At 33.4% G+C, this 23,813-nt stretch overlaps 1 protein-coding gene and 3 long non-coding RNA genes across 6 annotated transcripts in view; 3 read left to right on the top strand and 1 right to left on the bottom strand.

Moving 5' to 3' along the window:
- The window catches only part of LOC139996508 (uncharacterized), a 289,415-nt gene extending 281,093 nt beyond the window's left edge, over window positions 1-8,322 (top strand). The window contains exons 2-4 of one of the 2 annotated variants that reach the window (XR_011802264.1): window positions 3,729-3,910; window positions 4,395-4,482; window positions 8,185-8,322. This is a non-coding gene — a long non-coding RNA (uncharacterized lncRNA). Of the gene's footprint in view, window positions 1-3,446; window positions 3,911-4,394; window positions 4,483-8,184 lie in introns of those variants that run through there. The other variant, XR_011802263.1, reaches the window with a different exon arrangement.
- Window positions 4,847-6,812, top strand: LOC139996507 (uncharacterized). The gene is made up of 3 exons (XR_011802262.1): window positions 4,847-5,072; window positions 5,141-6,460; window positions 6,743-6,812. It is a non-coding gene; the product is annotated as an uncharacterized lncRNA (long non-coding RNA).
- Window positions 8,323-9,139: 817 nt separating the features above from the next.
- LOC139996502 (calcium and integrin-binding family member 3) lies at window positions 9,140-21,567 on the bottom strand. Of its 2 annotated transcripts, XR_011802257.1 has the most exons (6): window positions 21,435-21,567; window positions 20,917-21,019; window positions 20,196-20,343; window positions 17,431-17,555; window positions 15,929-16,035; window positions 10,423-10,521 (listed from the first exon to the last, which is right to left on the bottom strand). XR_011802257.1 is itself a non-coding variant. In XM_072020873.1 (5 exons), the coding sequence occupies exons 1-5, from the start codon at window positions 21,527-21,529 to the stop codon at window positions 10,405-10,407; spliced, it is 588 nt and encodes a 195-aa protein (XP_071876974.1). In that variant the 5' UTR covers window positions 21,530-21,567; the 3' UTR covers window positions 9,140-10,404. The 2 variants fall into 2 exon arrangements, 1 of the variants encoding a protein (XP_071876974.1); XM_072020873.1 differs by lacking the exon at window positions 15,929-16,035 and having other exon boundaries at window positions 9,140-10,521.
- Window positions 16,620-17,556, top strand: LOC139996513 (uncharacterized). The gene is made up of 2 exons (XR_011802269.1): window positions 16,620-17,206; window positions 17,239-17,556. It is a non-coding gene; the product is annotated as an uncharacterized lncRNA (long non-coding RNA).
- Window positions 21,568-23,813: the final 2,246 nt, after the last annotated feature.

Here is a 23,813-nt window from a genome sequence, read left to right on the forward strand (position 1 = left end):
ATGTGGAGGTGATTTTACATGAGAGAAACAAGTTTCAAACATAAAATAAATTAATTTTGCTTGAGGCTCCGTTTTCGAGAAAATCTAATTACTGATTGGGTACGAATATACAACCAACAGAAGGTTGAAAGATAAAGAATATAAGTGAAAAATATATCAATTTATTTATTATCAATTTTCGAATTTCACATCTCTTCAGAGACAATTTCGACTTATTGTTACACGCGGAATAATCTCTTGTCGATTATTCGCTCTTATCCAGTCTGGAATCAGTTAAGTAGTTTAAGCATACTTGAAAAATCTTCAAACTCGATGGCCTCGGAAACGAAACTTGAAACGAAAAAGATTTATTCCGCATTTTCGACTTATTGTTTCACGTAGAAGCGTTTACCTTATTTGTACCGCCAATACTGGAATACCCTGCGTAAAAATGCGAATCATGCAAAGGGCTCAGCTGAATAAGCATAATAAAAGTGCTGCTATACCAAATTTAACTTGTAATACATGAATCGAAAGAGCTTCCTAGGAAAAGCATTTCGGCAAAGTTTTAGCCGCTTATCCATATTATTTAAGTAGTTATTGACTTAAACATAGTTTACAGCTTTACTGCTTGATGTCTTTTGTCATATCTTATAACAAGTGAAAAATCTGAGATAGTATAACCATGGCGTTATGCCGCTGATACAATTTATTCTTTATCACGTGCTTGATATATCACCTACTAAAGTACTCAACAAAATCTTCGGTGTTCAGCGAGTAAATTCTACGCTGCCAGCTGTAAAGATTAATAGGAGCCAGAAAGATAAAGATTAGTTAAGGTATTTAAAAATTCACCATTTGATGCGGATAAAACTATTTACAGTTGCACGTAATACTCTCATATGATATGCCCATTATAACAATTATACAAAAATAGATAGGTCAATCTTTTTTTAACTAAGAAGCATCGTTTTGAAAAATCTAAACAGATTATGAGACGACAAATATGACAGGCAGCTTCTACGGTAAAATGTAAATATTGTCTATTTTTAATAACTGCAATAAAAATGTGGCATTTTGAAAGCATCCTAATTTTTTAAAAACAGGTTGTATAATTAAAAAGTCTGAGAACGTTGCCAGGAACGTGACACTATGGCTACAGTGTATCAATCTTATTCTTATCAATGAGTATAATTGATTATGACAGGTATTTATGGCAATCTATCAGATACCGAGAACAAGTTAGTATTAAATGAATGTGTATTATTTATAGACTAAGTATGTTATGTATTATGAAGTTCGCGATATGTTGCAATTACGTCCACATTAAAAATATAATCAAATTTGAAAACGCAACGATTTCAATATCTCCAAATATCAGTAGATTGTAAATCAGCAATACTGCAGGTGATGAGTACACAAAACAGTATTATATAATAATTAAATTTCATTAATTTATTACTATCTTACAAATCTTGATACGATCAGAAGTTCTCAGTAACAATTATTAGTAACGATTATCCGTGGTTTGATTTCAAAATTTTGTGAATCTGTTTTCTACAATTATAGCTTCAGTTCGGGGTAAAATTATATTAGATTTAATATTTTCGTTTATTTCTGAATATATTTATATTATACGTAATTTGTGTTTGTGTGAAATGTGGTTTATAAAAGTTTTACAGGGAAAGTTATAAACAAACGCTATACTCTATTTCGCGAGAAGAGTCAGTTAAGGTAAACAGAGGTAAGTGACTAGGAGAGACGGAATTTCTGCCATTATATTTTTACCGTTAAACTATTATAGTGAATTATCACATCCGACAACATAAAAAATAGAGAAAAACATCTTGCGTCATACTCCGACATTACTGACATGAGATAAAACGGAACACATTCTGGCCGGAATCACCGCATCACGTGACATGGCAGTGATATCTTTAAGAATGTCATCGAATTAATCCAATAAAGGATTTCAAATGATATGAGTTGATAATTGTTCGTACTGTGTTACTAACTGCTTATCTTCCTGGTTAGGTTTCGCATTAAAAACCAAATAATTATTATAGAGCTTTTATTGTACCTAATAACTGCAAAAATTCGTCAGGACTGATTGCGATAAGTACAATACCGATCTAGTTTAATCTAGCTTAATTCTTCTGCATATATTAACAGCAGATAAAACAACAAAGTACATTTATAATGAATTTTTCTATTCGATCCATAGATTTATATTGAACTTGAAATCTTTCTCCAAATCTAAGTGAAATATTTAAGAAAATAATTAACGAAGAAAGTTATATCTTATAATTACATGAATTATAGAAACTTAGATAAAAGTGTCATACGTTCGCAATAAGAAAAGTATATTTAATTTACATAAACATGAAAAAATCCAATTACATTTCCTTCTATCTATCAGATATAACTATATTATATGAAAATACAGTAAGTTTCGTAATTGAATATAGGGTACGAATATTTATGTAGTTGTAACAACTTCAGATTCCTTATTTATGGAATCAAAATAATATTATAAAATAACACTTGAACTTACGTTAGATTTGATAGCAAGCAAAAGATGTCTCGTTTATTTAAATCTATTTTAATTATGTAAAATAAAAGGTCTAGTTAAATATCTTTTGATTATTTTTCATTTCCTTAATACATGCTTACTTACTTGATTATACAAAAATCTGGACATGTTCGTTCATTTGTTCATGATAAACATAACCAGACTGATAACCTTTTCAATAATTATATTAAGGTATAAAATGTAAAATTTTCCTTCAATTACGGCAAACGATAAACAATTCGGGGCGGTGGTGAGTAACAAGAAAATGTCGGAAACTCAGGCCATGTTTTACCCACCTTCGCTAATGCCTGCTTTTATGGGTGCTTATCCTCCGACAAAGTTGAGTCTTTCCTTATACGAAGGTGGAAGCATTGGTTATTTCCAGAATTACAGAAACGAAACGTTATCGAAATTCTCGGTAAGCTTGTTTCCAACCTTTTTAGTTAAAGCGCACGAAACGAGCGCTATTTTGCACCTCTGACTTATTAATCTCTGCGGGATGATACCTGAATGTCATTTCTAAATGTCTAATTGTCTGTTACCGTTTTATTAGTTTAACGAATGTTTATTATAACGTGATTATGTGCGATATGAACGGTGATTTATTATGTTGAGAAAGAGAAACACTTAAAAGTGGTATGTAATAATTGCAATAAAGAATTGTATTTTCAAGAGTAGAATATTTTAAGCTTTGCTTCCTTTCCCTCGTTTGGAAATATAACAACGAAAGAAATTATTCTATGTTGATATAGCAAATTCCTCTCATTCGTGTTATTAACACTTAACGCTCCAAGACTGTGTCTCTCTCTCAAGCACCACCGATGTTGAGGCGTTTTACTCCAAATGTGCCTCTCAAACACCACCGATATGCGGCGTTCTACTCCAAATGTATTTTTGGATCGTTATCGGTAATTGTTTACAAATAGAAAATAATACTCCTCAGTCAGTTACAAGCGATCGGTAAAGGCAGTCAGATCTGAACCTGTTTCATTTTAAACCCATCTATTTTAATTATGTCGAGAAGAAAAATGAATTATCTTTGTGAGGAAAATATAGATAGTGACGATGACAATTTTGATTTTCGCATCTATAATGATGTAACTGTTGACTTTGAAAGCATTTATAGTGACAGCAGTGATAGTAATATTCTTGCACCTGAAAGAAGAAGAAAGATAAGGAAACTTTCATCGAGTGACGAAAGTGCAGATGATGGAGAACCGTAGGAAGAAAATCTAACTAAGAGTATTTGTAACGTAAGATCTTCTGATTGGCAGGAAATTTTTACCGAAGATATCATTCCACGACAATTTGAATTTTCGGCAGGTACAGAAACTCCTGGTCCGCAGGTACACAATTTATGTGAACCTATTCAGTACTTTCAATTATGTTTTACTAATGCCGAAAGGGAAAAAGAAAAAGCGTCTTGTTTGTTCACCAAAAGGAAGTAACGCGGTAAAAAAACAAACAGTTTCCACCGTGAGACCTGTGAACGCAATCCCAGTTTGCATCCCAATGAATGTTTTAAAAAATTCCTCAAATTACTCAATTATAATTAATATAACTATTGCAATCAAAATTATATTACTTCTGAGATGAATAAAGATTGTTTTGGATGACTTTAATATTATTATTTACACGTTATTGTAGCATTTAAAATCTGACACTTAAAAACTTGCAAGTCAAAGTACGATGAGAATAAGTTAGAGTTGGCGGTCGATATTTACAATTAAAAGTCGGAGCGTTAAGGAGTGTTAAAGGTTAAAACGCTACATTCTATATTCTATACGTTTCATATTGTTTAAGGTATAAGTATTATACGTATTTATGTGTATATTGTTTGTAGATGCTACCATACGAGTGGGGAATGCAAAAGACTCCGTATAGTCCACGACCTGATATTGTCGCAGATACAGTGCGACGCAAAATAAATCGTGAGTTAACCGTACTTTCAAATGATATTTCAACAATCGACAATACACGTATGAAGGAAGTTGATGACCTATTTAAAGTAATACTCTAAATTTCCTTTTTTCACTTTATTTGCATTTTATTTTTTTTCTTTTTATTTTTTATTAATTTTCTTTATAATATTTTTCACAATCAGTTTATCTCCTTGTTTATCTTATCATAGTTACATTTAAAAGTGAGAAATACAGTAAGATGATAGAACTTGATCGATAATGTCATCGGTATCGTTTCTTTAATGTTCTCCGATCGAGGAAGAATTTCAAATACGGTAAAATTACGTCTATATGAAAGTGACAGGAAATAAGCAGTTCATATAACTAAAATGCATATACTAGGAATTAATTCGTTTTCTCTACTACTTATGAATTATAAATAGGGTATATAGGTATAAACGAAGTTCTACCGCAATTCTTTATTACAGTCTTTAATTACAGTACTTAATTTGTGACGTACTTATGAAATTGTGTGAGTCTAAAGTGTTTATTTGCAATACTACTTACTAGTGATTTTAACTGATTGCCTTTATATTGATTTATTTTTAATTTTAGTAATAGTGACGTAAAATTATCTACAATGATGAACTCAACTGTGCTATAATCCGATATATATTCTCCAGTGGAGCGGCAAGTCTAAGTTTAGGAAAAACTTGTTTAGTGTAAATAGGATCTAGGGAAAGAGGATGAAATTAAAAATAGACAAAGATAAAAATGGGAGAAGTAAAATCTGAAAGGAGACAGAATCATTTGCACTTGTGTGAAACTACAGGGTGTGTGCGTATTTCTAAGTCTACACGAAATCAAAGAAGAAATCTTTGAAAATAGAATAAAAGGAAAAGGATATGAAACTGGATAGAGAAAGTTTGTTCTTTTTTTTTTTTTTTTTGATTGGCTGCTATTCGGAGTAATTAGTTAGAGTTTGCCGCGGGCGAGGGGGAGGGGGATTTTTTTTAGTTTTAATTTTTATAGTTTCGAAGAAATTTTGTCAATTTTTCCGTTACTTTGTTCATACTACGCTAACTTTAGACTCTTTGTTGCTTTGTCATATTCTTTTAAGTTTACGTGTTTCTACATTTTCCTCTTTATGAAATGCGGATACTCGTGTTTGCTCCCGGACTCCTGATTCGGTAAAACATTCATTATATTGTTATTTAAACGTTCCACAGCTGCGTAAATGTCTTTTGACATTTGAAAGACATTTGACATTGAGAGGTTGAAGGCAATTTATAACTTTATTGCGAACAATTTGTCGGTCTTCGATAATCGTTGAATGAATTGTTGCTACAACAGATCAGTGATCTGAAAAGAGTTCGAGAGAAGAGCTGACTTGGGTATATCTTCGTATGTAGATGTTCTTGATTATAAAATAGTTTAATAGATCAGGCACTTTATTCATATCCGTTGGTCAGTATGTTGGTTCGTTTGTTTTGAAATAATTCAGTCTATTTGATTTGACGTTTTTAAACATACTCTTACCTCTTCTGATGATTCTGCTGCGCCACTGGGTACGCTTAGCATTGAACTCCCCTCTCACGATGAATTTATTATCAAAGCTAACGAACAAATTATCGGAATCTTCTTTGGAGATAGTATACTTGGATGGGCGGTAGACTGCTGACACAGTAATTGGGCTATGCGATCTTCTATCGTCACGTTCGTTGCTTGAAGATAGTTCGTTTTGTATAATACGATGGAAGTTTATACTGAATCACGGTGGATTTGATAATAATTGCAGTGCCAGCATAATCCCTGCTACTCGAATATTGTGTGTGACATATTTTATACTCATTTATTTTCAAGTGTTTTTTTTTTTTTTCTGGTAATACGTGTTCCAGACATCGGCATTAATTTTATTCCTTGATTATGTAAGAAGAATTCCAGCTCGTTTTTATACTCAATTAGACTGTTGCCGTTCCAAAGAACTATGCGTAAGAGTTCCATTTTGGTACGTTGCTTCTTAACTTGTCTACGACCATTTTTAATAGTGATGCTAATTTCATATAGTTTATCAGTTTTTGGGTTATACGTGCTATTTTGTATAGTGCTATCATATACCTTTACTTTGTTTTAATGTTCCTGAGTATAGGAGGTCGACGGATTTACATTACGTGTTAGGTTGGTTGTGTAATTTCAGATTTAAGAAACATATTCTTCTACAGTTCCTTGTAGGGTGGACAGTCCTTGTAATTTGCAGGATGCTCTTTTTCGCAATGAATGCGTTTTGCAGGAACTTTTACTGATTTCGTGCACTGTGCTGTAGAATGAGAGTTTGCACATTCAACGAAGCAATAACTATAATCGCAATATCTTTCTGTGCGTGCCCATATCTTTGACATCTTTTACACCGAACGACCTGCCTTTCCTTCTGAATTGCTCAATTTTTACTGCAGAATTCATTGATCGTTTGATGCTGTATACAGCTTGATTGTTAGGTTTTTGTTTCAAGTCGATAAAAAATAAGGATAGTGGATTTTTTGTTGTACCGTGGCCTAAGTTGCTAATATTAATTACTCCATTACCATATTTCCGGAGTTCAAGTTTTATTTCATTTAGGTTCATTTGGATTAGGAAGGAATCTTTCTTGCTTAAGCTGATACGTATGACAGTTTGCTTTTAGGTCTTCGATTAACTTTGTTAATTTCCTAGAAACATTGGGATTAAGCGGTAAAATTCTTACGTCGTTGTTGTTAGCTTTTAGTTTATATTTCTGTTTATTTACAACAATTGATAACATCGTCAAGTAAGATTGGTAAAGAAAGAAGAATTTTGCGGGTCTTGTCCTGTTGACGTTACAGTGCCATCTATACAGTCTCCGATAGAATATAATAATGCGAATCTATTTGAAGTAGTAATATTCTTTTTGGTCGTTTATGATTGCGTTTATGTTACTCTCTGCTTCTATCTTGCGTTTTTTACCAATGTTAATATGGTTAGTCAGTTGGGTCGAGCTATCTCTCTGCCATAGCGATGGTAGATCGTTATGATGCAGCTTTGATCAAGAACACTCGATTGATCTCTATTTTTGAATTTGGAATAACTAGTCGGGAGGCATTAAGTAGCTTGTGATTCAGTAATTCTACTCTCTTACAATTTAACTCAATAAAATGTAGGAGAAATTTCTGTATTTCTTTTCGCGTAACAACTTGTCAGTGCGAAAACGTACACTCACAGTGATTGTAAATTTTACGGAACACGATCATAATGTCTACATGTTTCAACAGCAGAATACAAACTCCTCTTCGATAGTATATGTTCCGAACTTGTATGAGCGTACGACGCTATAGGAAAATCTGCATTTCTGACGCAGTTAATGATTCTGCAATGATAGAATTGGAGACTATTTGAGAAATTCTTTGAATAAACATCTGATCGAACGAAAAATAAAACGAGAAATTATTTCATTTGAAATCCAAGTAACGAAATAATCTAAAGAAAAGACATTTGTCCAATCAAATAAATTAATTGTATGAATTTTTCAAATAACATGTAGCCAGATGAGATAATTTATTGTCTTAACAGTTATTGGACTGTATTTGAATAATGCCCAAGCGTGGAGTAAATATTCTATTGGTTTACATTAATTTATTTCTAATCAAAGTATCTTGGTCTAGCATCGCTTGTAGCTACTATATCTACCTAATAATAAACACCTAATAACAATACTTACAGGGAGTACAAATTCATCGCAGTCAATATAAAGATCGCACCGGTAGCTTTCATCCTTTAACTTTCTTTAAACCCGATACCTACATGTATCAGTGTGCACCAGGAATGACGACGTCATATTTCTTGAAATATCCAACGAATTATGTCAAACACAAAATGCCAATAGTTTCACCTCTCACTTACGAAAGGAGGATGCAGACACCGTACATTCCAGATTTATCTCTGTCTGGGATATATAATAAATCCACTTGTATTGCTTATAAACGATAGCTAATGTTACTATAAACCAAGGTATTACTCGAACAATAATCTAAAAGTAAATTAAAAATTGTATAAAATTGAAAGAAATGAGACATTTAGGTAAATTATTTGAAATATAACAAAATTTGTTGTTCAGGATGAATAATTTTAGAAATTATAAAATTTGTAATATATAGAATACATGTATATCTAGCTTAATATACCTACTATATTTATTTAACGTTACTGGTTAAATTTTTTTTTCAAATATATTCTGGTCGTGATTTAAAACAGATTTTTTTGACGATGAAATTTTTTTTACTGCCCATGGGAGTGTGTGTAACTTAACTTGATCACGAACTATTTCTTACGAGTATTATTATTTATCAAGTACGAATTTTTAAGGACAGTTGGGTAAACCACGAGTGAAACGATAGAATGAATTAGAAGAAATGTCAAATAAATTTTTTTAGAAAAATAATCCTTTTGGCGAAAAATAAAATTAATTTTTTAATGAGATATAGTATTGTTAACAAAAAAGAATATGTAAAGAAGAAAATAAATATGATTATTTCTTGTATGTATATTTGGAAAAAAATATATTTTTGTAATATAAAATAGGTATGTTTTACATCCTCGAGAAAAATATTTTTTTCTAATATTAAACAACTTCGTTGGTTTCATATTTCTAAAAAAATAATTTCTTCATAATATAAAACAGGTATTCCTTGTACACTCGGAAAATATTTTTTTAAAATGTGAAATAAGTATTTATTTCATACTTGGAAAAAATATTCTTTTGCTAAATATCGTATGTATATTTAATTATTAGAAAAAGATTGAATCTCTTTTTAGTAGCAGTTTGATTTACTGATTCCCCTATGAGGTTACAAGACAACCAAATCTACAAATTTCTCTGTTTCGCAGCAAATTCTCTCTCCCTCTCTTATCCTTATATATACGTACTATAAATTCCTTTACAACATTATATCTATTGATAATATGTGACATTTTTGTTATATTGGATTGGTGGGAAATAAATCGCTGTTTAGAACGTGCGGTTATAATGTCAATTGTCTATCACTTCTAATTATCTTTTATTCCAAAAGTTAAACTACAAAAAATAATGCAACGCTTTGTTAGTTGTATATACGTACATATATATCGCTGTAAGTGTTATAAAGTTGAAATATGAATTTGTTTATGTTTGTCTGCCTCATCTGTTGTTATATTTTGGAGAAAATTAAATAATTTTATAAGGTGGAATGCTTCGATAAATTTATAGATATTTTTAAAAAAAGAAAATAATAAAGTAGTCCCATAAATAGTTGATAACCGTTTTTATTTACTGAACAAATTAATAATAAGTAAGATTATATATTTTGGTAATGAATTAAAAATGTAAACAGCGATAGGTCATTTATTTTCCATCAATCTAATGCTATCGATACCATTATTATTCTACATATCCTTCTAAGAAACGAACTCTTCTTATCAAATAAATGACAATAAGTATATCGACCTGTATATAATAAAATTTTCGTTTAGGATATGGAAAATTTCTATGTAGGAGATACGATCTAATAATTGAAACATTAATTATATCGCTAAGGTTACAAAATCGATAATTATGCGTATTTAGAAGCGTACCCCCGACAGTGCTATAAATTTGTATTACCATGTACAATAATATAATAGTAACCATGAATAATAACATTTTTCAGTTGTAAAGCAACATGCAATTGAATATATTATGTGAAATTCATTGCAAAGCACATCTATGCGTGTCTTTTTCCTTACGAAATGGTCGATAATTCCATTCGAATAGAATTAATTTGTGAAAATACCTTTTTGAGAAAATTATATAATTATTACTTAATTATCTAATGATATGCATGCACATGAATTTGGAGTACAAAGTCGTACATTTGCTCCAATATGCATATCGAAGTAACAGAAATAATTATCATAATATGAGCATAATTAAACATTAAAATGAAACGAGAATGTTGACGAGAATTCTGCAATTCTCGAAGCGAAACGTATAAATTCTTCGAAGGAAATGCTTCCCTGTTGAGTGAACACCATCTCTTGAAGTATCTAACGAAGTTGAAAAAGAAACGTTAGTAAGAAAGCTTATATTATATATAGAATCGTTGCATACAAAATATTCTTTTGTTGTAATAATTTTTAAATACAATCTACATGTATATTCATATTTCTATCTCAAGAAACAATACTTGTAACCTAAAAGTAACATTTACAATTATTTTACTTTCGGCTGTGTAATTGTATTCCAAGTTTACATATGTTTGCAATTTGATACATGTAGTTAAGTATAATAAGAAAATAAAAAATTTTACATTAAGATTTTGAATCTGACTATTATTTTATTTACTTATTCATTGTGTTGCGTTAGCGGCAGTAAGACTTCCTTTTTACAGAAAATATATATATAATATATATAATTTGTAACAACGAAACATTAATCATAGTGTAGATTTCAATATTAGGAATAACTTGATTCGTTTACAACTAAATTAAATATGAGAAAAAATATATGTGGTATAGCGCGCGACAACGTTTTAACAGAAAAGTGATGCTGTTCAAATATTAGAAGCGGCAATAAGGTAGTGAAATAAAAAAAAGCTCGTGAATGGAATTTCCTTGCTATACTTTAGAAGAGAAATAAACTTCATATTGGTAGGAGAGAATATACTTTATATTACTATATCAAGCATACTTATACTTTCTATGTTTCACAAAGAAGTAAAAAAGCATGTTGTGCATAATGAATATAAACATGCGATATACGATACAATAATTAGTACGCAACTCAACTCTTTCAAAGGACATATTTAGGAAATTAATCAAATGCTTTTTGTGGCTGTAATACTCTACGTTGTTGGTTTTTCGAAATAATGCAAATCACCGATCGCTTCAAACTGGAAATTAGTAATTTATTACAATTTTCTTATTTTCAGTTCAATAGTGTATTGACAAATTTTATTTAAAAAGGGCTACGGTTTAATGGATTTCCGCTCAATCAATGCCACGTACGTTTAAAATCAATCTTTATCAACCTGACAAATTAATAGAGACCTGTATTTTGAATAGATACCGAAGTTTATTTGAAAGGCAAGATTATGAAATTGATCTCATAAATTATCTAAATAGATTATGAGGATTTCATACTTTACGTTCAAAAATAATTAATTATACGAAGCAATTGTATAATTTATTGACATATTTCAAAATAACGATGTTAATATTAATAGCATCAATGAACTTTTTGTAGTATATTTTTTATGACATATTGCTAGAATTTCTATTTGTAGGATTTTCTCAAATAGCATTTGTGTTTGCTGCTCCGTTTTACTTCTAAGAAAGAAATTGCGATATTAAAACTAATAAATTTTATACGATTTAATTTTCGAACGGTTCAAATACATACCAGAGCAAGTATTACTCGATCACTTCGGCATATCTTCGACATATATACCGTGTGGGAGAAGTTGCTTGATCAGAAAGCTATCTATCTATAGTTCTAACTAAGCTTCGCTCAGATAACGTAAAAGCTGACCAACAAATGAAAAGTTACGGTGCATCGTACACTACAATATTTCCAAGCAGAGAACGCATATGGACCTCCATCCATGTTGAGAAACTGTTATTTATACGTACAACGAAAGGGACAAGTTTTCTGAACAGGACATGATTTCTGATACGCATCTTACCTGTGAAGCTACAGCTTTAGAGATAGAGGCGCGGATTCGCCGCGCGAGACTTGCAGAAAGCACGGCATCGCCTACTTCCAGCTCAAAGACATCGAAGGACGTCACAAAGCGGACAGAATTTTGGCTGAACGCGCGTGACGACGTCTAATCAACGTATAATGAAAAATATAATCGCTAGATGAAAGAGCATCGTATGGGCAGGTGTATAGGCTGAATCAGCTATAAAGGCTGAAACAAAAATTTGTATGGAATTGAAAGTTGATGGAAGGGAGAAAATGCGGAACGCAGTGGCATACCCCTGTTCCTGCTTTCCAGCGTTATCAGCCGCAGGAGCACCGATCGGCGGTGCAGCCATAGTGGCGAAAGCTGTAAATGATGCGTAGACGGCACAAAAACAGCTGAAAGAAGCGTAACGTCGTAATCGTGCAAGCGCGAAAGCGGTTTGAAAAGGAAGAAAGAACCAAATGCTAAAATTGAAACAGAATATCGGAAAATAGGAACAATAAATCGTGACTATACTTCGTATAGTTCGTTCAACTGAAAAAGTGGTGTAAGAAATCGCGGTACTTTCGCGCGATGATTTACCGAGGAAATCTCGACCAAGCAAATGCAACATCGTGAATTTGGATAAAGACAACAGTCTGAGCACGCATTGAGTGGCATATGCAAAGCGAGGCTCCACGGTTAAATATTCTGACAACATTGGGAAGTCCGGCCACCGGCAAAACTCATCGATTGTTTCGGGAATAACACGAAAATCCCGTACAACTGTACACAATGTCAAATTTCAATTTGAGAGCTTATGTGGACAATTGTGCGTAAAATTTCTTCATGAATATCTGACATAAATCTAAACTACGCTCGTAACGTATCTCATTTTTCGTCAGACATTCATGATAGAACGACGACGAACATGTCATTCACCTTTGCTTTAACGGGCAGGAGTAACGTGCTCTCGGCGAAATATTTTCCACCGATCGATCTGACGGATGGCGAGTACGAGCTTGGTCTTGTATATTTCGAGACGTGTAACACGATTCTCAACATCGAGCGTAGCAACGATAAATTTTATTTTCGCGATAAAGACGATGAGTCCAGTTCGTCGGACGGTTCGCACGAATTAGAAGCGATAAATAAATTTCTGAGGCGAAGGATAACGAACATGTATCCTTGGAAGACCGGATCGATGATCAAGAACGACGACGATGAATATCCCATCGTTTTGCGAACAAATAACAACAGCATGAAAGCGAAACTCTCAGTTCGGATTTTCTGCGGATCGTATCCTATCGCCCAATACGTCGCACGTGTCAGATAAGCCTGCAAATATCATAAATGTAAACGTGATTCAAATAGAATGCAACGTAATCACCGGTTCGTACAGTAACTGCAAGTTTATTCTCGGAGGGTGCCTCCAGGACATAGGATGTTGGAAACGCTGCAACGAATCATTTACCTAGCGATCGTCGTGCGAGAAATAGATGATTTGATTGTTCGAATCACCATCCGATTAGAGTCCGATCAGAGATGCGTAAGACTTTCGGAGAGAAGAGATAACGGTGCGAATACACGTACGTTGACTTGGAAGACGCTTCGTCTACGATCGATAAAAAAGAAATAGTATTCTTATCTGCAGCAACAACAACAACAACACTGGCAGTAACTCTACGCAAATAGCAATCTCATCGACTACCTGTAAACCTTTCCACCCCTTGATCAGAGAAAAGAAAAGGGTAAAGACGACCAAGTTGAACGTGCGAAACGTGAAATCCCCACAGTTGCTGGGACTAACGGTAATCTGGCGGTAGAAAAGAAGAAGACGCACGCTAACGCCACGTTGAAAAACAACGATGGAACATGAATGCCTATACTACAGCCGGACCTCTAAGTGCTAAAACGTAGAAGTTTCCTGTACGTTAAGGGGAAATTGAGTTTATTGGAAGAGGAGTCGAAGGATACCATTGGAGATGCAATTTTGGATACTAATAGCGTCGCGTTTACATTCGATGAAATTCGTTACGAATTGAACGGTGTTGAGATCCCCTCGGAAGTCTCGGTATAACAATTGCACTGAAGAATTACTCGAGTCTATCCAGAGAGGGAAGTAGGGCACTGGAGAACGCAGCTTGGAAGTATGTAAATTATACAAAGAGTGTTCACAAAGCGACGACAGATTTCAATTTCTGTGTACCGCTCGACACGTTGTTGGGCTTCTGCGAAGATTACAAACGTGTCCTGATAAACGCATGCCACAAACTCGTTTTAATTCGCGCACGCGATGATACGAACACGTTGTACTCACCCGCTGCTTTGAAATCTAAATTGAAATTACATAAAGTTCAATGGAGCGTACCTCATGTTACGTTGAAGCAAAAGTTGGCGTGTTGCGTATTCTCTACAGCAGCGAATCGATCGGCATGGGTTTCCGATTCTGGAATCTCCACGAATATCCGTTATTGCAAACAACTACGAAACATATTTGGCTAATAAAAGCAGCTGCGCAATTAGAAAAGCCGAGATACGTAATATTTACTATGTAAACGTCCCGAAAGGACTCTGCTTCTTTTAACTTTTGTATGTCGACGAACGTTTGACTTTATTTAAATTTTGCAACGTATCCATACGACGATCCGAATCTCGACTTTGATCGATGCAAATATGCCGTACTTTACGATATGTACGCAAAGTTCCACGAATCTTATTACGGATATGAAAGACTACTGCTCGATATCACGGACTTTCTACTTCGTTGTCCGTTCTCGGCAAAACGAATCTCTGTAGACTGCAGCGGTTGACGCGAGAATCGACTTTAAATGTTGAGACAACATGTCTCCAAGCATCACCGCGTACTGTTTAAAATAGTCCACGATCGCATCGTCGAGTACAGTCCTTCGACGAACGTCTCTGAAGAAACCTTTTTGAGAGAAAAAGGAAACAACGGAGATGGCTATGGTCAGCGTTCAAGGATTTGAGCGGGAGGAAGAATTCACGATAAAAGTCATACTTGGCGATAACGAACGATTAGTACACTGTATCTTCGAACCGCCGTTTCCATGGTTGAACTTGGACGACAAGGACAAACGTTTATAGCTCAACTGGTATAGCAACTGAGATGACAGCAACGTTCCACATAAGAAAACCAAAACGTTATTTGTAAAACGTATAGCGCGCAAAACACGTTCATCCGAAACGCTATACAGAACTTGCAACATTGTTAAAAACAAAATGCATAACGCGCAAAGACGTTTCTCCGAAAAGTTATGCGACACACGCTACATTCTTCGATGTTCAGACTATTTTGCTCTTCAGACTGAGGTGAGGGGCGGGGGAGGGACCCAGTTCTATAGTGTTTATTCCATAAAAAGTTTTCATTCCAACAAAGTTCTTTGTCTTCATACGCCCTCTCGCCCCTCTGCCGTTATATTGTAGATATGTGTAAGGATCGAGACACGTTATGTTACGTTAACTATTACTATTAAACCTCCTATTCCTGGAAAAGGAAATACCAAGAAAAACCCACTACGTTGGAGTCGAAGCGATCGTTGAATTCTCATACGATACCTACTCTTCTGATTGTAATATTAATTTTTTAACATAGTACACAATTTTACTGGATATTCATTTGCTCGAAAATTGAGTATCATCGGTTACATGTAAAATTGAGTCGGTTACAGACGCAAAGTAGAATAAATAAAAACATGCTGAGATAATCGATTCATTTTGATGTATTATACGTATTTCATGAAAACACGGAATTCTTGCCCAGTTACCATATATTGAATTTTCTCGTTGCTGACAGAAGCATGTGGACGAGCATAATGGAGTTCTTCGTAAATCAACTGGCTTTGGTGATCGATTACTACTGGCGACAGCTGACCTAATTAATAACGTTTCTGCGTTATCGTAACGAGTGGAGCAGAGAAGCGGTTTTATAATATGTTATGTTGGGACAGTTTAAAAGCAATTCCTCTCGTATTTACGCTGTACAACTTACATTTTTCTATTTCGACGGAATTAAATAATATGTAATAATAATAATAATAATCGAACTAAACTTTCGTTTGTATAAATGGAGTTTGTATAAACGGAGCTCCACCGTAGCTACGTGTAACTAATTGTAGGTATAAATGAATCGATTAGACTGGGAAATGTAGAGCAACAAACTATTGCAAGGTATGTTATAATCAATTCGAAAATAAGAGTAGAAATAAGCGGTCAAAGATCCGATGACTTCAATATTTGATTAGTAATACAAACATACGTCGCTTATTTTTTTACTGTTCATTAAATATTTATTATTCTACGAAAAATAGAAACGCACGGGGTTTTATTAAAAAAGGGAGACGGTAGCTATATGTAAATGACCCCAAAATCTTTAAAAGTCCTAATAAGAAAACAAATTTGGCGATTATTTACAAAGCGGACATCTCGCCGATTTCAATGAGCTTGAAATATATATTCGCAAAAGTTTCCATTTCGACGACGGCATGATTTTCATGATTGAATAGTCTCATAATTTTCTTGTAAAATATCGTGGCTGAAGTATCTTCAATTTCGAATAGCAATAATATAATATAAAGCTTAATACGAGTTGTACCTGTCTTATTATCCCATACTTTAGCTTATTGCACAGTTAGCGTTATAGTTATGTAACCCAAACTTAACCCATTGATTTTTCATGTGAGTTGAAAATGATTATCGAAATTTAATTAGGTTGGGTTATAGAAAAGTATGGACGCTATGAGAAAGCTAAAGCCGAACGACAGTAACATATGTATAAGGAAAAGTTGTTCAGAATGTTGATCTTCGCAACATATTTCAAGGTTATTCAAATCAGTGAGGTTATCGGCTTCGTAAGTAATTGCCAAAAATTTATCAGTACATTATGGTGCGCATTGTAGCACGCAAATTATGTAAATACAGTTCTCGTATCTTTAATTGATTTCTGATTTAACGTAACTACATTGTAAATTTTAATTAATCGTAAAATTGTAGGTGGCAAATATGAAAAAAGAGGTAGAAACTCTACTATTATGTAATAAAATTTTGTTATTATAGAAATAAAAGTTATTATTGCAAGATTTAAGACAACAGATCTGTTTGTATTCTTCGGAATATGATCATTGTATTGGTCAAATAAAAGCAACGGTTATACCGATAATACGTAGCGGTAATATATTTATCATTGTTAATTGAATGAAACGTTTGCTGCGCTACGTTGTTCGTTTATCTGCAAAATCAACTCGTAGAAGTAAATATTATCAAAACTTGCCATTCGCGCGACGTGTTCCGCTGTCGTCGAATCAATGGTTTCATGCTCGTCCTGGTCGCTCCGTGTCAATCTGTGCACAGTTTCGATCAAATCGTTCACTGAGATTTGATTGTCGCCGTCGAAGTCTGGAAATGAAGGTATTAACGGTGCCGTTGTTCGTATAGAGTCGTCCGACTCTATTCTACGTATCGTTCGAACAGTTCAGTAACCTGATATACATTTCTCTATACAAGACGCGAAAACGGAATGAAACGGAAATACGTTGAATTTACCTAAATTGAGTCGTCATTGCGTTATCCAATATAGATTAACGTAACAACACCCTCTTTACTTCTGTTTTATTCCGATGCATGGTTCGTTTCAGTCTTTTGATCCTGGTGATGAGTAGAATATGATGCAATAAAAAAATAAATCTTTATTGATCTTGACCTTGCATATATTTTAATTAATTTTAATTAAGTTAACGATTCTACATCGATTTATAAATATTTTGTTGCTATTCGTATATATCTAATTTGAACGATTATAACATTCTTTTAGTTTCTTTATATTTAGTAACTTAATAAATATGCAATTAACCGTTTATTCATTTTCAATCAAATTTTAATCACACAATAATTAAGTATTTGAATAATTATTTGCATTAACATTCGAAACTCTTAGAACCTTAGAAACCTTTAAATTAAAACATGTTTAAGATTTTAATGTTTTCTTATCCACTGACATTTTTCTTACGTATTTGCTGCTGCATATTTCTCAACTTTAAACTTAATAAATGCCTATTAGTTTTTCTTATTGCTTCTTTATTCGTCTCTCTACCTTCTTTTCCAATTCGGTTGACTTTGTTCTTCCTCTTGTCTGCCTGTATTCTCGTTCCTTTCACGTAACTACGTATGCAGCTATTCTCGACTCTCGCTCGCCCCTATTATTTCTCTGCTTTCACGAGCATTGACGCGATATCGTGTGCACCGTGAAATTAAACGATCCCGATTAACGAAATCGAGCGAACTCCTGATGCGTCTGTAATATCGGATAGGCATTTGCGATCCGAGAGGATTATAAGTCGTTTCTGTCTTCCCCTTGTTTAACTTCATGTTTTAATACGTTATGCTTCAAACCAATTTTCTCCTCAAAGTTCAAAGAAAGGAAGTTGGAGATTTCATAGTTTAATCCAAATCAACAACTTTACCTTTCTATATGAATTCTACCGTTTACGATTCGATCAAAAATAGTTAACTATTTAGCGATGCACTTAGATTCTCACTAACGCGGGAACAACGCATACGCAGAGATTGATCAAATCACAGAAAATAATAAAATATATATAAGTGAAAAATAAAATAAATACAATTTCTATTCAAAATACTAAAAAGTACTAAAAAGTAGAAAATACTTTTCTTAACCCGGCGTCATTAAGTAATTCGATGTAATAATGATACACGGGGTAACCTGCATATGTTGAGCACACGCGTTAATCATACACACGATACGATATCACTCGATTCTTGAATACATATTATTAAAAATAAAAACCTGGTTGTATCAACCTTGCAATGTATCCTACAACGTTTCTTCTGTGTTTTTAGATGAAGCTAATGACATCAAGAAAGGCGATTTTCTAACGATTACGAGGTGAAGATGGAAGAATATTTGATTCGAATCACGAGTCCGAGATTTATTTAATCAAGTAGAGAGTCTTTGTAAGTAAAATAGTTAAAATACTGAAAACTTTGGAACTAAACTAATGCGAGTCCGCCAGTTTTTTATTTTTGGCAATATTTGTTCAATGATGTGATTACAGCGTGTGCTCAACATATACGGATTTCCCCTTATATTATTAGTGCATTCAATTATTTTCTTCTCTTTTTATATTGTATTATTATTGACATGTTATATCGTATGATTATGACTTGATTGAAATCTCGATTGCAAGGTTACACTCAGGCTGACAAACAAACAGGAAAGTAAGCTAAGTAAGAGTCATTAAAATATTAACTCTTCGGCACACTGCGAAAAGTAAGTGTACGTAATAAACTTGTCGTCTACAAAACAATCGTCAAACTCATTTGAGCGTAAGATATTGTGCTAAGGGGGTGGGGGGAGGTGGTTGCTAAAAGGCAGATCGCTAAATTAGAAGCTTTACTGCGATCTATTGTGCTGAGGACCACAGCAAACGCACCGTGGTATGTGCGAAATGACGAACTCCGTGAAGATCTGAGAATCAGTTCAGTCGCGGAGGAAATTATACACTCGAGTGGCAAATACAAAACCAGATTAGACAATCATCCTAACGACCTAACTACCAAACTCTACACAGTCAATCTACCTAGAAGACTGCACAGAAGACATCCTAATTATCCTTTGTCGCAGTAATAAAACGACACTTTTGCTCACGAATTTACTACGTTTAAAATTGTTGTACATGCGGATGCTCTGTCAAACAAAGAAACATCTACGTGCTACATTTACAATTATCCGTTAAAAAAATTTACCAAATGTCCCTATATGTCAATATGCTTTCGGTTCGTCTTAACAAGTGATAATAAGTAATAACTTTCTAAATGTAACAAAGAATTGTTTCAAATTTATGCGATTTATTGCCAATTAATATTTAATATCCCGGACAATGCGGGGTTGCAAATAGGAGAAGTTTAAAAAGCGCTGATACAAAGAAATACAAAATATCATTAAAAGTATATTAAGTTGTTAAATTAACGTTTTATTTTAAAAAGAATTTGAATTTTAAGTTATAAACAGTGTCTTACCAAAAATGTAAAATGCCCAAGCAGCACGAATTTTCGAAGGACAATGTTTAGAGAAGGCGGAACATAAATCCAATATGTCTTCCAAACTTAAATGATTGTCTTTTTGTGAAGAAAATACTCGATATATTGAATCACGAAATGGGCTGCACTAAAATAAATATTAGTATTACAATATTGAAAATTAAACAATATCGAACGATATAATTTATCTGCACTACAGATTATTATTAATTATGTATTATTATTTATTATTATTAACTATAGAAGAGAAAAGAGGAAATATCAATTTTACTATCTAACAGGGGGGGGGGGGGGCATTCGCTTACGAGTTCTAAGAATGTCACTCATATGTCATGAAATAAATGATGTATAACTTCAACTCTCTTCGACATAATTAGGAAATCTTCTATGTGTAACGTATTTCGTTTCTAATTAATAAATTTCGAAAATTTGTTACCAAAGAAACGTTGCGTAAAATTGCATACAATTATCGCGGATTAATGTTCTATCAATCCCAGTTGGCTAATTTCAGTGCGACGTTGCTCTTATCAAAATGATAGGTGAAAGATGATTCATCATTATAAAAGTGTTTATAAGCTGTCATTACTTCAGTCAGATCTTAAATACTAAACGTTAACACTAATATATTATAAATACAAATATTTAAAGTTTTCTATTTACTACTATACTTAGCCAAAATATGAAGTAATGGTTAACTTACTCGAATTTGTGGCAATATGGTTTCAACTTCATCAATAGTGAAACGATGCTGTATATTTTCACCAAGTTTACCTGGATTTACATTGTCAAGCATTTTAACAATACTGAAAATATGAATTTAGAATTTTAATCATGAACTTCGATAAAAAGACTTTGTAGAATAATGAAACTTTGTTTTCCTTTGTTGATATCTTGTATTTACAATTAAATTTATAAATTATCTATTTCCTTAGTTATAATTATGACAATAAAAACTTAGATTTTGTTTAAGGCATTGACGTAACTTTAATACATAGTACTTCGTATATATGTAACATTATTATATATTGCAATTATATTATCGAGAAAGGGTATTGAAAAAATTATGAATCTTCACTTTCGCATTTGGTTCTATTCTGTTACTAATTTTCAATGAAATTCCTTTGTGATAACATTATGTTTTTAACTTTTCAATGCACTATGCAATAATAGAACTTATGCACTTTATACATAATTCGAACATTTATTTTTGTTACTCACTACTGTATGTCATTCTTTTCTAAGTATGTTAATTCCACGTAAGTGACGAGTGTTTCTTCAGGAAGAATATAGTTGGTTGACAAATAATTCCCCATAGTAATGCACGGATGTCGAAGAATTCAAACAAACTAACGCCCTGTTAATCAAACAATGTGCTGTTTGGTTATCACTGTATCGATAACGTGTTATCTCTTTCCGAGGGTTTCTTTAGACACGTCACAGATGATGTTAACAATCAAATTTCAAATACCGATAATACGATTCATTAACATGAAAGCAACTTTGAAAGTTCCACAGACAATTGTTAAACAAAATTTTCTATTTGTAAAAGTGGTCGTAAATTAATGATTGGATGAATGAATCTAGTGATCTTGGCGAATCTGAAGCGAGTGGACTTAGCCGTTCGTTAATGTGGTTGCGAGGGAAAAAATACTTGAAGGGAGTAAAATTTAGTCGAAATTGGTCGATGCGGAAACAAGTGCCAGGCATGGAAAGACATAACGATCTCGATATTAGGCCGAGAGTCGCGAAAAATTGCGATTTTCGTCATTTTTAACCCTATTTGCAGCCCATAACAACTACCGTTATCACTGATTTCCATAAAGTTTTCAGCATGTACATACTGACATAAATGTACAAAACCTAATTCATTAAGTTCGAATAACAAGATTGTAAAAAGTGATCTCTGCCATCATCTTCGCAATTCTGACCAGTTGCAATTTTCTCGAAATTTACTTCGCGCATCATCTATTTAGTAAACTAATCTTTTTAACTTCTCAAAAGAGCTGAAATCACTTGGTACGGGTTTAAAAGAAAGTTATTATGTTTCAAAGAATGTGCCAATATGAATGTAAATACTTTATCCTTACACTAATAATATCGTTCTAATTGTTGATAATATCAATTTCATGTTAATCATAAACTGAATGTTTTAGAACAACGAATGAAATAATTATATCGGACAAAGTAAAAAAGTTGGTTAATATATGTATTACGTAAGACGTTGAGGCCCGAAGATCTCCACATTTTATTATTCTCTTTTCGATTAAATTTGTACGTTTGAAATGTTTCATCGTATCATAAATTTGGAGATATAAAATGAAACATTTAATATTTAATCCTTTCTGTTGTTAACCTTCAAGCTTCGAGATTGGAATTTGATTTGAAGCAAAACACTGAATGTAATGTTTAGTAAGCGTCTAGTCAAAGAATTGAAAATGGATAATAGTAAGGTCGGAGTTAACGTTAAAATATGCGATCGGAGTTAAATTCGAGTGGCGTGGTCAATATTTTTTCGATCGATGTTTTAATCGATGTTTAGTCTGTATAACTATCGTTGCGTGCTTTTCTATATCGTGGCAAGCCATTAGCCTGTCTTAAAAGAAATGCATATTCATGAAATAATAAATAAGTGTAACAGATTTATATTCAACGAGCGTACGCACCGGGTACATAGAGCTTCAAGGATTCGCTTAGAATTAAGCAGCGTATACTGCAGCACGTAAATGATTAAACCGATTACACCTGGAATGCAGAGAATTTCGATAGATGGGGAAGAGGTTTAATTAGACCGTCAATGAGTGAGCTTACTGATTGGAAAACGGTCGTATCGCGCGATTTGTACGTTCGTCGAGAATGATGTACTTCAGCTCGAGGATTGGCTGCTATCGATTCGGTTAAACTTGTAAGGTACATTCAAATTGCAATAAATTCGTTTCGTGATTATCGATTTAATGGTATCGCTGTATGAAACTTATGTTTGTTGATATATTTGCGATAACTTTAAGCTATATTTGAAAATAATTCAAAAACGAAGAATAATCGATCGATGGACGGGATGCAAAGTCCGAAAGTATCGAGAACAAGGAAAACCGTACAAAAATTGCCATCACGCTCTTTCTCCCATAAGTCAAAGATACTATCGACCGCATTATTAAAATCTTAAAAAGGAGCGATATTAGAATATAGTTTTCAAACTAGACAGTGAAATCGTTCAAACGCTTATCTTCTCCAAGATTCCATTGCCGCCTTTATCAACTCCAGGGGTATATAAGATACCGTGTATTTGTGGCAAAGTCTACATCGGAGAAACCGGGGGGAGCGTAAACACACGTCTTAAAGAACATGAGAGGCGAACCAGATTGAAATACGGTACAGCCAATCATAGCCGAACATCATTAAACTACTGGACACCGCATCAATTTCGACCAAACAACAATGCTGGCTAAATATTACACTATATATCAATAGTCAGTTCCAATACGTTTTTAGACCTTGGAGAATCTAGCTGCGATCCTGGCCAGACTTTGCGTCCATAAGAAATTCCTTTAAGACACGACTTCTTATTCGAACCCCACAGATCTGTTGTTTCATATTGTT

This window comes from Bombus fervidus, chromosome 18, assembly GCF_041682495.2.
Source record: "Bombus fervidus isolate BK054 chromosome 18, iyBomFerv1, whole genome shotgun sequence".
Lineage (NCBI taxonomy): Eukaryota > Metazoa > Arthropoda > Insecta > Hymenoptera > Apidae > Bombus > Bombus fervidus.

What these genes read in the sequence shown, in the direction of transcription:
- LOC139996502 (XM_072020873.1), bottom strand. Translation starts at nt 21,529, where the DNA reads ATGGGGAATTATTTGTCAACCAACTATATTCTTCCTGAAGAAACACTC. An exon ending in TTGGGCATTTTACATTTTTG is followed by an intron (nt 17,556 to 20,195) that starts GTAAGACACTGT and finishes CTTCATTTCCAG; the next exon opens with ACTTCGACGGCGACAATCAA. An exon ending in CGGAACACGTCGCGCGAATG is followed by an intron (nt 10,522 to 17,430) that starts GCAAGTTTTGAT and finishes CAACTTCGTTAG; the next exon opens with ATACTTCAAGAGATGGTGTT.